General features: G+C 44.1%; 1 protein-coding gene across 1 annotated transcript; it reads left to right on the top strand.

The window, feature by feature from the left end:
- The first annotated feature begins 8,042 nt into the window (after window positions 1–8,042).
- LOC148663030 (uncharacterized) lies at window positions 8,043–15,422 on the top strand. Its single transcript, XM_088633023.1, has 7 exons — window positions 8,043–8,293; window positions 10,312–10,424; window positions 11,067–11,120; window positions 11,316–11,387; window positions 11,492–11,707; window positions 14,471–14,677; window positions 14,958–15,422. The coding sequence occupies exons 1-7, from the start codon at window positions 8,242–8,244 to the stop codon at window positions 15,336–15,338; spliced, it is 1,095 nt and encodes a 364-aa protein (XP_088489149.1). The 5' UTR covers window positions 8,043–8,241; the 3' UTR covers window positions 15,339–15,422.
- The last annotated feature ends 586 nt before the right edge of the window (window positions 15,423–16,008 follow it).

Below are 16,008 nucleotides of genomic sequence, written 5' to 3'. Positions count from 1 at the left end.
GATTCAGACTCGTTCTCAGTGGTTCTTGCTCACCAAATAACTTAAAAGCTGAGGAAGAACGCTATGAAAAATACTAATCAAAATACAAAATAATAATCATTATTAACCAGAAACAGCAGAAAAACTGGTCACATTTGTGATTATGTCGCTTCTCTGCTTCAGCAAGGTCAATAAAGGACTCTCTGAAAGTAGTGTGGTGTCTCCGGGGGATAGTTTATGTAAACGAAGGTAGTACTTACACCACACTTTACTGTCCTCAGATCCGCGGCGTTTCTTCCAATAACTGTCTTCCTAATACAGTCCGTAATCCGTTCCCTTAGTCCTGATCCGTTCCGAGTTCCAAAAGTTCGTAATAAAGCCAATCTGCGATGTATCCTAAACCTGTGTCCGTAATCCAAAATCATAAACCTTTCTCCTTGCAGTAGTTCGTTGTTCTCTTCCAAGTCGGTCCATTTTATTTTCTCCGGACAGCTCATCTTCTTCAGATCGTGTAGAGGGGCGGCCACGGCTGCAAACCCTGGGATGAAACGTCGATAGTAATTTGCCAGTCCCAAAAACGTTCGAATTTGCTTCTTGGTAGCTGGTTTGGGCCAGTTCTTGATTAAGTGTACCTTCTGATCTTGGGGCATGATCAATCCTCTCCTGATCGTATAACCCAGGTAATTGGCTTCCCTAGCCCCCAGACAACATTTACTTGGGTTGGCCGTTAATCCTGCTGCTCGCAACGCTCCAGTTACTGCTTCCAGGTGTTGTAGATGTTGTTCCCAGGTTGTGCTGTGGATTACGACGTCATCCAAGTAGGCGGCTGCAAAATTCTGATACGGTCTCAGAATTCGGTCCATCAATCTTTGGAATGTTGCGGGAGCGCCATGCAAACCGAAGGGTAGGACCCTATACTGATATAGTCCCTCAGGTGTGGCAAAAGCGGTTTTGGCTTTATCTTCTTTGGCCAGCAGCACTTGCCAATATCCCTTCGTAAGATCAAGGGTGCTGATGTATCGAGCGTTACCTAATCGCCCGATTAGTTCATCTATACGGGGCATGGGGTATGCATCAAACCGCAAGATCTCATTTAACCTTTTGAAATTGTTGTAAAATCGAATAGTTCCATCCGGCTTTGGGATCAGAACTATCGGGCTAGCCCACTCACTATGGGATTCCTCGATTATTCCCATCTCCAGCATTTTTCCCACCTCTTCTTTAATCAATTTCCTTTTGGCTTCTGGTACTCGATACGGGGGTAGCCTTACCTTTTTCCCTGATTCCGTGACAATCTTATGTTGTATAAGGTGGGTTCGACCAGGTGTCCGGGAAAAAACATCTTTGTTTTGGTTTAGGAATTCTTGTAGTTCCTGTTTCTGTGCCGGAGCCAGGTCTCCCACGGCTACCGCACCCGTTTCTTCTTCCAGAGGGTCTGGGGAAAAGTTGGTGAGCAGAACTTCGGAGCCATGCCATTTTTTCAGCAAATTGACGTGGTAGATTTGATGCTGCCGTCTTCTGTCATGTTGCTTGACCTTATAGTTGACTGGCCCCACCTTTTCCACCACTTCATAAGGTCCCTGCCAGGATGCCAAGAATTTACACTCTGGGGTTGGAACTAGAACCAGTACTCTGTCCCCAATCTGAAATTCCCTCGCAACTGCTCCCCTGTTATAAATTTGTTGTTGTTGAGCCTGGGCTTTCTCCAGGTTTCCTTTCACTATGGGAACAATAACATTTATTCTTTCTCTCATCTGTTCCACATGCTCAATGATAGTTTGTAAAGGGGAAGGTTGATGTTCCCACAATTCTTTGACCACGTCCAATAGGCCCCTTGGTTTCCGAGAGTATAATAATTCAAAGGGGGAAAATCCAGTCGAAGCCTGCGGTACTTCTCGAACCGCAAACATGAGATACGGGAGCAGCTGATCCCAATTTTTCCCATCCTTTTGCATCGTCTTCCTAAGCATGCTTTTCAGGGTCTTATTAAAACGTTCTACTAGACCATCGGTTTGAGGGTGATAAACAGAGGTTCGGATCTGCTGTATACCCAGTAGCTTACATAAGTCTCGCATGACTTTAGACATAAAAGGTGTACCTTGATCAGTTAGGATCTCTTTAGGAATTCCGACTCGAGCGAACAGTTGTACTAGCTCCCTAGCTATGTTTTTGGCGGTGGCAGCTCTCAACGGAATGGCTTCGGGGTACCTGGTAGCATAGTCTACTATTACTAAAATATACTGGAGACCTTTGGTGGTTCTGATCAGGGGCCCCACCAAATCCATCCCAATCCGTTCGAAGGGGGTTTGAATAATTGGGAGGGGAATCAAAGGGTTCCTATAATAAGGTTGTGGCACACTTTTCTGACACTCAGGGCATTCCCGACAGTACTTCTCGATGGCCTTATAGATCCCTGGCCAAAAGAACCTAGAGAGGAGTCTCTCAGGAGGGGGGGAAGGGCTGTGGAACTATATGCATCCTTAGCATTGGCGTATAATAAGTCCAGTGTTTTGTTTTCTCTGGTCGGGCACTTAACAAACTGGTGGAAAGTAGGCAGAGTGGTGGAAATAGATACGTGGTTAAAGTCCCCTGAAATAGCTATAAAAGCGCTAGGGTGCTTTGTTTTTAGCCTGGCTGTGACTGTGTTTATGACGTCACGCGCTACCTCTGCATTTGCCGTAGGTGGAATGTAAACAACGACAAAGATGGCGCATGTAAACTCCTGCGGCAGATAGTAAGGACGCAGTCCTATGGCTACCAGTTCGATGTCTGGGTTACAGACGCGCTCCTTAACATGAGTATGTCCAGGATTACACCATCTGTTGTTGACAAGCACCGCGAGCCCCCCTCCTTTCCTCTTGCCGCTCTCGGTGTTTCTGTCCGCCTGCACCGTCTGAAAGCTGCCGATGGTAACATTCGAGTCCGGAATAAGTTCCTGCAGCCACGTCTCGGTGAAACACATGATACTGCATTCACGATACTCCCTCTGGCTCCTCACCAATGCTCCCAGTTCACCCATATTGTTCGCTAAGGACCTCACATTTCCCAGGATGATCGAAGGAAGGTAGGGTTTAAATCTCCTTCTCTTCGCCTTTCGCCTCGGCTTCTCCTCCTCAGCTCCTCCGGCACCAATGGCTTTTCTCCAGTGAGTAGAGCCAGACGCGCTAGCGCGATCAGCTGGTCCCGCGTGTAGACAATGCCTCTGTAGCTATTGGCATTAGATAGAAAAAGAGGTACGAGTATCAGAAAAAACAAGAAAAAGTTTCTCAGCTTCCTAGTATCCATTATGTTGTGATCGCAAATCTAGTTGCCGGCAAAGGTATGAAGAAAAAACACTAACACACTAGCATTTACTAACTGAAAGAAACAAAAAGACACAGAGCTGCTGTAGCAGGCTGCCACTAACACGGCGGCATCTTGAATTTGTACCAGTCTGAGCTAGTATTGTCCTACTCCCCACCTCACAACCTTCGCTCTTCTAATTCTGGTCTCCTGTCTGTCCCCCAAGCCTGTCTATGGGTGACAGGGCCTTCTGGTGTGATGCTCCAAAGCTCTGGAATTCTATTCCTAAGGATGCCAGAGAGTCACCTTCCCTGAGCACAATTAAATCAAGACTTAAACCTTCATTCAATTGCTTTGCTCTTCCACTGTATTCCAAACCCTTATTGTAATGGTGTAATTCTGTTGTCTCCTCTCATTGTGTATTTTTTTTCTGTAGAGTGCTTTATTATTTATGTACACAGCAAGCAAATGTTCTCTTTCACAGAGCACACCATTAGCATTAAGCCTTATTAGCTACTAGCCAGCAGCCACAGTGGCAACCCACTGAAGCTAATCAGGTGTGAGCCTGGTCAGTACCTGGATAAAAATAATAATAATAATTATTAATAATAATTGCTTACACTCATATAGCGCTTTTCTGGACACTCCACTCAAAGTGCTTTACAGGTAGTGGGGACTCCCCTCTACCACCACCAATGTGCAGCCCCACCTGGATGATGCGACGGCAGCCATAGTGCGCCAGAACACTCGGATCGGAGACTCCTGGGAAAAACTAAGGTTGCTGCTGGAAAAGGTGTTAGTGGGGCCAGTAGGGGGTGCTCATCTTGTGGTCTGTGTGGGTCCTAATGCCCCAGTATAGTGACGGGGACACTGTACTGTAAAAAGGCGCCGTCCTTTGGATGAGACGTAAACCAAGGTTCTGACTCTACATGATCATTAAAAATCCCAGGGCGCTTCTTGAAAAGAGTAGGGGTGTTACCCTGGTGTCCTGGCCAAATTTCCACCTGGTCTTTACCCATCATGGCCTCCTAATAACCCCCATCTCTGAACTGGCTTCATCACACTGCTCTCCTCCCCACTGAGAGCTGGTGTGTGCTGAATGTAGGGCTGGGCTATGTGGCCTACAATTTAAATCATGGTATAATTTTAATTTGTAATTTTGGACAGTAATGATATATACAGATGCAGCCATTCAAAATGCGCGGGTGATACCGCATTATTTTCCGGTACGCTGTACGGAGTCTACCGCAAGCTACCGGTAAATAACACGAGTTACCGGTAAATACCGCTAGTTACCGTAAATTCTCCTATAATACGACAAGCAAAATAATAGTATCCGGAATTTCCGCAAGGTGGAGCTAATAAAGCTCAACCTCTCATGTTTGAGCTGTGGCCATCAGTCTTTAACGAAGATATTACTAATAGTATTAATAATGAATGACCTTGGACAAGCTGTCAGTGTAAACTCAAAGTATTGCCCTTGTCAACATTCTTTTTTTCATTGACCGTCTTTGTAAAAGTAACACCACAGCATTTCGCAATCACGCATTTGTTTCCAATCATGCAAAGTACAGTGATTCACCATGCCTTTCACATGCTCATAAAAGAGATTGATTTAGGAACATAAACATATTACCGTATGCAAACTGTACTGTATACAGTATGTATATGTATATTTAATGTCTTAATTGTGCCCGTTTAAGTATTGAATATTCATATCTAATTTTACCACTGAAGGGAAATCTTAGTAGCTGAGCATAAAAAGAATAGGAGCATACTGCAACGTGTGTGAACGCCATAAACGATATTAATTTTGGAACATAAACATACAGTATATAGCTGGTCTTGGTACTTTAAAGAAAAAAAATACACACCAGTATTCCATTTCTCCCTAAACATTTTAAGCTTCGAAGTCTTTAACTAACGTGATACCGGAGTCAACAAGCATACTTTTAGAATTTAGATTAAAAGGGAATATAATATGGAATCGTGTATCTAAAGAATTTAATAACGGTATGATTATATTCGTGTACTGCGACAGGGCTGTGTAGGGCTGTTTTGCCTCCCTATTCATGTGAGTTCCCCTGTAGCCTACTGGTCTAGGTGTGTGACTAACAATGCACAGGTTGTGTGTTCAAATCCAACTGGTACTGGACTTTTCTTTTAACAAACATTTCTTCGAAAAAATAGAATAGCGATATTATGGACAATCAATTGACTTTTATATTTCAAAATATCGCAACATGATCGATTCTAAGTCATTTTTGATAACAATGAATAGTCACCTTCTTCCCTTCTGACAGCGGTTCCTGCTTCTATTGTGTGTGTGTGTGCAACAGAGTAAATTTTTATAGAGAAATGGAGGCTGGACAGTATGCGTTACAATATAAACATTTATATTGATTTAAATCGTGTTCTGATTTAAATCACAAACGTGTGTTTAATTATGTGTTTTTTAATCATAATCAGGCTAATGCATTTCTACATTTTCTGTATGAACCAGCTTAGAGGTTCATACAGAAAAACAGCTTGTGTTTAAATTGAGTGTAAGGTAATTTTACTTACACTCAATTCCCTTACACAAAGCAGAAGGGAAATCTTCTGCCCCTTATGCAAAACCCTTATGCAAAACCAAACCCTCCTCCCATCCCAGTTTACCCTCTTTATCATCCTCAAAATCTACCTCGGTTTTCAACTTAAAGCATTACTGCTTACATGGTTTTTGAGGGGGAGGTGTCTTTCGCTGGAAATCTCGCCTGCCTCCACTACTCAACCCCCCTCCCTCCCGGAGTGCTGGCTGTGACGAATTAAACCGGTCTCACAGGTATTCAAAGTAGGAAGTACAGTGTTAAGTGGTAGCTGGGCTACTCCCTCAATAGAATCGCTTTAACATGCTAATGCATTGGTTTAACAGTACGCTGGGCAAACGTTCCAAGGTCAAATTCTTCCAGCACGGGGGTACCTTTAAAGCGGAGACGACGGCACCGAAATTTTTTGGCGTGCCTTCTCTTTAAAGCTCTGGCCAAATATGAAGACAGTACGTACAGTTATAATTCAAACCGAATTAAAAACTACACATCCCAGTTACCATGGTGGTGCTTGTGATCATTGCGTTTAACCAACGAAACAGGGCGAAAAATCAGTCACATGACTTTGGGGCAGAGTTTCGAAAGTCCCTTAAATACATTGAGCACAGCTTTCTCACCACTTAAGATTGCTTTTGATACCATCCTTACACAAAGCAGAAGGGAAATCTTAGTGCCTGAGCATAAAAAGAATAGGAGCATACTGCAACGCGTGTGAAGTCCAGAACACGATTTAAATCAATATAAATGTTTATATTGTAACACATACTGTCCAGCCTCCATTTCTCTATAAAAATTTACTCTGTTGCACACACACACAATAGAAGCAGGAACCGCTGTCAGAAAGGAAGAAGGTGACTATTCATTGTTATCAAAAATGACTTAGAATCGATCATGTTGCGATATTTTGAAATATAAAAGTCAATTGGTTGTCCATAATATCGCTATTCTATTTTTTTGAAGAAATGTTTGTTAAAAGAAAAGTCCAGCACCAGCTGGATTTGAACACACAACCTGTGCATTGTTAGTCACACACCTAGACAAGTAGGCTACAAGACAGCTCGCATGAACAGGGAGGCGAAACAGCCTTACACAGCCCTGTCGCAGTACACGAATATAATCATACCATTATTAAATTCTTGAGATACGCGATTCCATATTATATTCCCTTTTAATCAAATTCTAAAAGTATGCTTGTTGACTCCAGTATCACGTTAGTTAAAGACTTCGAAGCTTAAAATGTTTAGGGAGAAATGGAATACGGGTGTGTATTTTTTTCTTTAAAGTATCAAGACCAGCTATATACTGTATGTTTATGTTCCAAAATTAATATCGTTTATGGCCTTCACACGTGTTGCAGTATGCTCCTATTCTTTTTATGCTCAGCTACTCAGATTTCCCTTCAGTGGTAAAATTAGATATGAATATTCAATACTTAAACGGGCACAGTTAAGACATTAAATATACATATACATACTGTATACAGTACAGTTTGCATACGGTAATATGTTTATGTTCCTAAATCAATCTCTTTTATGAGCATGTGAAAGGCATGGTGAATCACTGTACTTTGCATGATTGGAAACAAATGCGTGATTGCGAAATGCTGTGGTGTTACTTTTACAAAGACGGTCAATGAAAAAAAGAATGTTGACCAGGGCAATACTTTGAGTTTACACTTACAGCTTGTCCAAGGTCATTCATTACTAATACTATTAGTAATATCTTCGTTAAAGACTGATGGCCACAGCTCAAACATGAGAGGTTGAGCTTTATTAGCTCCACCTTGCGGAAATTCCGGATACTATTATTTTGCTTGTCGTATTATAGGAGAATTTACGGTAACTAGCAGTATTTACCGGTAACTCGCGGTATTTACCGGTAGCTTGCGGTAGACTGCGTACAGCATACCGGAAAATAATGTGGTATCGCCCGCGCATTTTGAATGGCTGCATCTGTATATATAACCCTGACCCGTGCTGAGAAAGGCAGAGAGATACTGATACTCTAGACCGGTCAGGAGCTACAACAGTGCCTCATACAGACAACTACAGGCCACGGACTAAAGAGAAGCAGTTCCTTCAGTCTGTTAGTGTGGGACACTCCTTTTGGATTAAAAAAGACTCTGTTCCTCCAGCTTGGCAGTGTGGGACACATCCTTCAGACTAAAGAGACTCAGTTCCTTCAGACTGTCATTTTGGGACTCAAGACTAAAGAAACCCCCTCCAGAGCCTGTTCCTTCAGGCTCAGAGCTGCATTATTTTAGACACAGAGGGATGGGATCCTACCCCTTTCCTGTCGACATGTCTGTCTGTGCTTTCAGCGCTTGGAGGAGTCAGGGACAAACAAACAGGTTCTGAGGATCCTCAGGGAGAAGAGGCCATGCTGCCACCTCATGCCCTTTCCTGGGGACCGACTGCTTTGGAGTCAACAGGGAACCATGCAAGGTAAAAACCGGACAGTTCCACTCCCAGAGCAGCTGCCCTAATCTTGTAGACAGGTGTTCTGGTCAACCACAGGGAGGTACTGTTGAGTAGCAAACCAGCTACAGGTAGCTCCGGGTGGTAAAGTTCTGCAATGCTGTGAGTTTGTTAATGGCCTGGAAGCATGTGTGGTACAATGCAGGGAGTGTTTGGTGTGGAGGGTGGAAACTCGGATTAAGGAAGACACGTTGCCATGGAAACCACACCAGACTTGAATAGGTGAATGAACTGCAGCTGTAGAAGTGGTTTAAAAGGGGGGGGACATCCAGCAAGAACATAGTGTGGCTGTGGCTGCAGTAGTGAAAGGACAAATGTGGAGGCTCTGCTGTGGGAGAGCCGGGCTGAAGCTTGACAGTAGCGGCTGTGAGCTGCTGTGAGCCCCTACTAGTCGGGACGATGTTAGAAGAGTGTGCCGCCATGTCTAGTATGAGTGAATAAAGAATGATTCGCTGATGAATTAACCTTGTGAGGGGGTGGAGACGAATGACAATTCCAGCGGGGATTATGAGAGGAATAGCCTGCGGGGAAAAGAGTGAAAACGTCAGTCTGTGAGGAGACTGACAGAAGAAACTGAGCTTTATGAGATCATAGAAAGATTTAAAGGGACAGCATCCTGCTAGTGTGTGAGAGCAGGGCTGTCGTGTCCACTGTATGTGTGAGTTGTGAGTTAGTGTGTGTGGATCAGAGAGGGTTGTGTGGTAGAGGGACCCTCCCCCTGGCAATACATTGTTATCGGGGAAGCGAGTGGGGTCTATCTAGTTGCACCCTCTGGGAGATAGTGCGGTGGTGGCTGGGCACAATGAAGTGAGCTGGCAGCTACGTAGGTGTAACACAGTGGTGCGCTGGCAGCTGTGAGTTCATTACCTAAAGGTGTGAGAGTGAGAAACCAGAGAGGTTGTGAGTGTGTGTTAGAGAGGGAAAGTGTGTTGGGTCTCGGCACAGTGTGTAGTGCCGAATAGACTCTGTGATGTAGGTAGTGTGAGCTTGTGTGAGCCACCAGGTTGTAACTCAACCTGGTGGCGTCAGGGGAGGACATCATGGCTGGAGGTGGACCTGGGAATCTGAGGCACCTGTTGAGTCTGAAACAGTGACCTAATGGAGTAGAAGCATGAGGCTCTGTGTTGGGGTCTGGAAGCAGGAGGTTCCTAGCAGTGAGGAGAAACGGATGAACTGGAGACTCTGAAGTCAAAGGGCCCAGATGTAATGGATTATGGATTTATGTGTTACGAGTTCGGTAATAGGGACCGAACTAGTGAGTGAACCCACTTGCAGGAGCGAACAAAGCCAAGTCGTAAACCGAAAGTAAACCGTAATCGTAGGAACGAGCCGAGAGTCCAGGGGGAGCAAGATATCTGAAAGGGAACGTGTACCGAAGCCGAAGTGTGATCCGAAGTCGTAGTCCGTAGAGCAATCCGAGAATCCAGAGGTAGCCAGTTATCCAAGACAGAGCGAAAGTACCAATCCAAGCCGAGATCCGAAAAGCCGAAGTCCAAAGGGAAAAACCGTAAGCCGAAATCCAAGACAAACACAGAGTAGAAGAAGCGCAACCAGGAAGCTCGATAGGGAAAACCAATACTGAGCAACGAGGTAGGGAAGGACAGGTGTTTAAGTAGGATGAGACGGGGGTGTGGTGGTGAATGGGAAAACTGATAGGTGAACTGATGGATAGGGGCTACACCTACTTCTGCCTCTTCCGTTGCCGAGAGGCACGGATCGTAACATTATGTATCCTGCTACCTCAATGATGTGGTTAGTGTGATTGCCACCCTCAGTGGAAAGTGTGTGTATGATAAAGAAAAGAAACCCCAAAGAGCTTATAAAGGAGTGTGACATCTGGTTGGTGGTTTAGTGTTCATTTTGAGGAAATCCACTGGGTTGCATGTGTCAGAGTTTGTGAGGATTGTGAATAGCAAAAATTAATAGTCTAGTCTAAATTCAAGACTAGCTTCTATTACTCATTTGTTTTCTCGTGTTTTTCTAAGAAATGAATGAACAGTTTCAGCACTGCTTGAAAGAGTACATCAACCACATTGTCCAGGTCCTGCAGACAATACAGTCAACTGTGACAGGAAAGACACTGGCAGAGATATTCAAGGTAAGACATTATTCATTGAACCAATCAACAGCCATCAATACACCACTAGGGTAAAACACATCAAAGATCATGTTAAAAAGTTAAAAACCAGTACAGTGCAGTAAAGCCCTATATACTACAAGCCATACAGTGGATACAGTGTGATATGAACTGTTAGTTGTTCTGATGTGTTGTCTGTCAATTATTGAGAATGAATTCAGAAACCTTATTCATTAATTACAAAATGTACAATAAATTTCTCTTGGTGCAGGTATTGACATAAATTCCAATAACATAAAAGTAATATCTCTATATATATATTTAATGGCACATGCTACTGATATTTTCTGTAAATAAACACAGTATTAATTTTACATTTTATTACTTAACTGTGTGTATCGTTAAATTGTACATATCACTTTTTATCTGTAGATTTTGTTTTTGCACTACAAATGAAGATGTACAGCTGATCACAGAGGAGGGATGAGAGAAGTGTCCTTGTTTATAAGAGTTATGGCCTGGGGGAAGAAGCTGTGTAGGTGTCAGTCCCAATTTGACAGAACTGGGGCTAACTAACACCTGCATAGCCTGTGATGGAAACTGTGAAGCTGTGACCCCACACTACACAACGAAACCACACTGAACTTGTTCTTGTCTTCACAGGAAGTGGCACAAGTGATTCTCACAAGCACATACAGAATTTCCTCTCCTGCAGAGGTGTGTCCCTCTCTTCCCTGCTGACCCAGAAAACCTTTTCAACTGTTCTCTGTTCCTGTTTTCAGTTCCTTCAGAATAAAGAGACTCAGTTCGTTCAGCCTGTCAGGATAGAACATTCCTTGAAATGTGTGTTTCATTCCAGAACATCTCTATCAATGTCAGTTAAATCGGTAACTCCTTTGCTTCCTCCTCCAGCTAATCCATGCCCTCAACAAGCTCACTCTCCGGCATGTGAAGCAGGAGTTCACCATCTTTCTGAATGAGCAGGTAACAGTGTGTGAAAGTGTGTGACAATGTTAGTATAAAGGTGTCAGAGAGTGTGTGTGTGCTTGAACTCCTGGGCTTGTTGACCTTGCTCCCCCTTTCTTCAGAGAATGATCATCCACAACACCACACAGGGGATGAGGAGGACTGTGGAGCTGAAAGAGGCTGAGCTGAAGGCCCGTGTGCAGGGTGAAGTCAGTCAGCAGGATTTCCAGAAACTCTTGGAGATCCTGGGCTCTGAGCGTGAGACATTCCTGAAAGAATATACTCTCCTCATCATCATGAGGGAGAAGCAGGAATTCACCAACTTTCTGAATGAGCAGGTGAGTGTGTGTGTGAGAGTGTGTGTGTGTGTGTGTGTGTGTGTGTGTGTGTGTGTGTGTGTGTGTGTGTGTGTGCATATAAGAAACTGGAGGGGGGAAGGGGAGAAACAAGGAGGGTGTGGAAGACTGAGTGACATGGGTCTAGACAGTGACGATGCACAGGAAAGGTTTTCTGTTTGCACCTAAGACCGAAGTCTTTCTGCAACTAAAGCCTGTATTCAACTAGAGACAAATGGCATCTTCCTGTCCTGTTTTGTTTATGCTTGAAACACTTCTGACACTGTCTTTTCCCTGTATATTTATTTAATATGTTAAAGTCTAGCCTACTTTTAATGTATAATAAGGAAAGTGTAACTTCAGTTAACTGAGCATATCTTACTGAGTGCTAGGAGAAACCCATTCTCTGTGATATGCTCCCCTTCAGAATATTGAATTAAAGATCTCTGTTTGACAATCTTCTGACAAGCTTGTCTGGAAAGCTGAGTGAAGACTGAGTTTTTTTCTTTGAGGGTTTGTGAATGAGAAACAAGGAAGGTTTGTGTGTGAGAGTGAGAAACATGGAGGGTCTGTGAGTGATGAAGAAGAAGGGTATGAGAGTGAGAAACGAGGAAACAAGGAGGGCATGAGAGTGTGTGAGAGAAACAAGGAGGGTGTGAGACTATGTGAGAGAAACAAGGAGAGCGTGTGAGTGTGTGAAACAAGGAGGGTTGAGAGGCTGTGTGTGAGAGAAACAAGGAGGGTGTGGGACTGATGAAGAAGGGTGTGAGAGTGATGAAGAAGGGTGTGAGTATGAAACAAGAAGTGTGTGTGTGTTCTACTTATAATCCTTCTGTTTTCTTTTTTTGAAGTTTATTATTCGGAGACGAAATACTACAATGAAGGGCAAATACATATAGACTCTGCAAAATATTACAAAACAACATCAAATGTATTAACTAAACTGCAAAGACAGCCAGCACATTATAAATGTTACATTAGGGGTCACAGAAAATAATAAGGTTCCACGCAACAACATTTGTGTAAACTAGTTTTCCAAGAGCATTTTTAGATTGCAGGCAGAAGACAGGGTACTCCCAGCATGGGAAGCCAGTTTATCTACCAGCATGTCTTTGGACTTTGGGAGGAAACAGGAGCACCTAGAGAAAACCCACATGAACACAGGAGAACATGCAAACTCCACCCAGATAGAGCCCCAGGACCAGAACTGAAATGAAGGCACCAGCGGCGCGAGACAGCGATACTAACCATGGGTCCCCTCATCTTTTTCAAGATTTGATGTTTTCACACTCCTGCTTTCAAGCTGTTGTGCAGCAATGTCCTCTCTGTGTTTCTCTTTCCCCTAATGTTAAAGTCTTGTGACTGCTAGAGGTTTTTCAAGAACCTACTGGTTCTGACCTACAGCATGCAGCAACAGAATTATCAGTTATGATCAGTAAGAATTTCTTTATTTTCCATTATTGTTACTACAAAGCAATCCTACTTCTTTTCTGTCACAATATCAGGGAGCAGGGTGTCACAGGGAGGGCAGGAGGGGTGCCCAAGTTAGTTATTTTAAAACAGAACAATGGCTCGGCCACAATAGCACTTAGGTGCAAAAGTGATGATTTATTAGGACAGTGCTCCCCACAAACCAACAAACAATTATATATAGTGGAAAAGTAAAGAAATGAAACAAATATACACAAAAAATAATAAGCCCTTCCTCTGATAATTACAAACAAGGAGTCCCAACACACTTAGCCCCTATCAGCTCTCTCACACAGCTAAGTACAAATAAACAGAAAATATAACGTTAGCCCTTCAGAGTTTGTGTTTGTGTCTGATTTACTACAGATAACAGGAAACCGATTTCAAAATAAATTCTGGTAATGTTTTGCATGTATGAAATGGGAAACTGCCAGCCAAGCCACAAGGGTGCACCCTCAATAGCTAGCTAACTGACAGGAAAGTGGATGCAATACAGGTGTAACTTGTGGGATAATGTGTGTTGTGTACTGTACCGTCCGTGGACGGTGAAAGAGATCCCTCTGTCACACAGGGTTTTAAAAGAACCTAAGATTTGAAAAGGTTCTGCTTGAAGTCAGATCTTACTGTCTCTGCGCTCTATGTGTCCTAGATACTGAGACAACCTGACCTCCAGAAAACCATTTACTCCTCTGAAAGCTCCAGTAGAGTTTATGGCTCGCTCCCAAACCTCAAGAAAGAAACATTACCCCAAAATGTTCTCAGACATCCCTACAAAGGTTCACCTTGCAGACAATATTGCGAGGAACTGAGGATCCTTTGATATGTTAAAGTCTTGCAAGGAGGGTGTGTGTGTTAGGGTGAGAAACATCGAGGGTGTGAGAGTGAGAAACAAGGAGGGTGTGAGAGTAATAAAGAAGGGTGTGAGTTTGAAACAAGGAGGGTGTGTTCGTGTGAGAAACAAGGAGTGTGTATGAGAAATGTGGAGGGTGTGAGTGTGTGAAACAAGGAGGGTGTATTAGTGTGTGAAACAAGGAGGGTGTGAGAGTATGAGAAACAAGAAGCATGTGAGAGTTAGAAACACGGAGGCTGTGAGAGTGTGACAAACAAGGAGGGTATGAGAGAGTGTTTGTAAGTCACATTGTCTGTGTATTTTACTGGATGCCACTGGGATGTCTTCTGCTTGTTTCTGGGGTATTTTGGGGTTGGCTCCTTTTTGTTTCTGGGAGCCCTGTGCAATTCAGAGGGTGTAGTGTGATGCCCTCTGCTCTAAAGTGAACCTGTGCTCTGTTTCCTCAGAGAAGTATCATGCCCGTCCCCACACAGGGGATGAGGAGGACTGTAGAACAGAAGGAGGTAGAGCTGCTGTCCCATGTGCAGGGTGAAGTCAGTCAGCAGGACTTCCAGGAGCTCTCACAGTTCCTTGGCTCTGAGCGAGAGAAGTTCCTGAAGGAGTTAATTCTCCTGCAGGCGCAGCAGGAATTTGATGGCTTTCTGCATAAGCAGGTAAATATATGATTGTGTGGGAATATTTTGAGTTTATAGATGTGTGTGGGAGTTTAATTGGGGTACCTCTTGCTTCATTCTGGGCTGTCCTGATGGACACTCCTTGTTTCTTTGTGTACATTTGCATTCTGTTTTTGTCCGGGGTGTTCTGGCATAGGCTCTTGTGTCCAGGGTGTTCTGGAGCAGTCTTCTGCTTGTTTCTGGGGTGTACTGGAATGTTCAAAAGATATATGGAGCTATCCTTTACTCTGAAGTGTACTTACCCCTCAATGTTCTGTAGAGCAATAACATGCTGAAACGTCCAAAGAAGATGAGGGAGATGTTGGAGGTAAAGAAGACAGAACTGCTGGACTATGTAAAGGACAAAGTCAGCCAGTGGGAGTTTGAGGAGCTCTGCGAGTACACAGCCACTAAGAGTGAGAAGTTCCTGCAGATCTATCAGATCAAGTTTGGCCTGACTGTGGGCTGTGTGGTGACCATACCTGTGCTGACCGTGGCTGGGGGTGTGGCTGGAGGCGTGGCTGGGGCCTTCTTGGTCGGGGGCGCTATAACTGTGCAGGCTGGGATCGCCACAGGAACTATAGTCGGCACTACGGCCAGTGTATGGGTGGGTAGAGCAGCGTCAGACGTCTACGAGCGGATCAAGAGGAACAGGCCATAACAGTGATACCTATCCTCTCAAACACTGAGCCACGGCTGGTGAGAGAGGCACTGCACTCTTTATCTTCAGGTGTCCTGTCTTGACTATGGCCACTGCTACAGGGTGCACCAGTGCAGACAAGGGAACCACTGTGCGCTGTGCAGATGGGTGAACGCCAGGGGGTGCTACAGCATCTGGCAGAGTTTTCAGTAATGAAGAAATATCCACCAGTAGCCATTCCTGGTGCTGACTCTCTGTCCACAGTGTCCACAGAGCCCAACATTCCCCTACAGAGTGTGGATTCACACCCTGCACATTGGCCTTCCTGCATGGGGGGGTGGGTAGGAATCCTCTGGATTTCTCTCCTGCATTCAAGAGCCAAGTCTGCTTCGCCTCTTACAGAGACTCAAAACCAGAAAAAGCCCTTAAACATTTTTCTTACTCAATGGTGCAGAGTAACTCCTCAGGTCTACAGTCTTAATTAGTGGAGGTCTACAGCTAATAGGAACTATGAGCCTGCCTGACTGTTCTTTGAACTCTAGTGCAGACAAGACTCCTTGTGTACTTTGTGTCAAGCTGATTGTGACTTTCAGAGATTTAAAGTGATATTACATATCCCGGTCGTCTGTGTTATTTCAATCTGATTCTGTGTCAAAAAATTAATTTCCCATCAAGTTTGAAATATCTCTGT

The sequence above is a fragment of the Lepisosteus platostomus genome, chromosome 5, assembly GCF_059453375.1.
Source record: "Lepisosteus platostomus isolate fLepPlt1 chromosome 5, fLepPlt1.hap1, whole genome shotgun sequence".
Taxonomy (NCBI): domain Eukaryota; kingdom Metazoa; phylum Chordata; class Actinopteri; order Semionotiformes; family Lepisosteidae; genus Lepisosteus; species Lepisosteus platostomus.
Note: the sequence above shows the minus strand (reverse complement) of the source record. Positions and strands in the feature narration are given on the sequence as shown.

Excerpts from the sequence above, each read along its gene's own strand:
- LOC148663030 (XM_088633023.1), top strand. The coding sequence starts at position 8,242 with ATGCCCTTTCCTGGGGACCGACTGCTTTGGAGTCAACAGGGAACCATG. Across the intron at positions 11,708-14,470 it reads CCAACTTTCTGAATGAGCAG|AGAAGTATCATGCCCGTCCC; the intron begins GTGAGTGTGTGT and ends CTGTTTCCTCAG. Across the intron at positions 14,678-14,957 it reads ATGGCTTTCTGCATAAGCAG|AGCAATAACATGCTGAAACG; the intron begins GTAAATATATGA and ends AATGTTCTGTAG.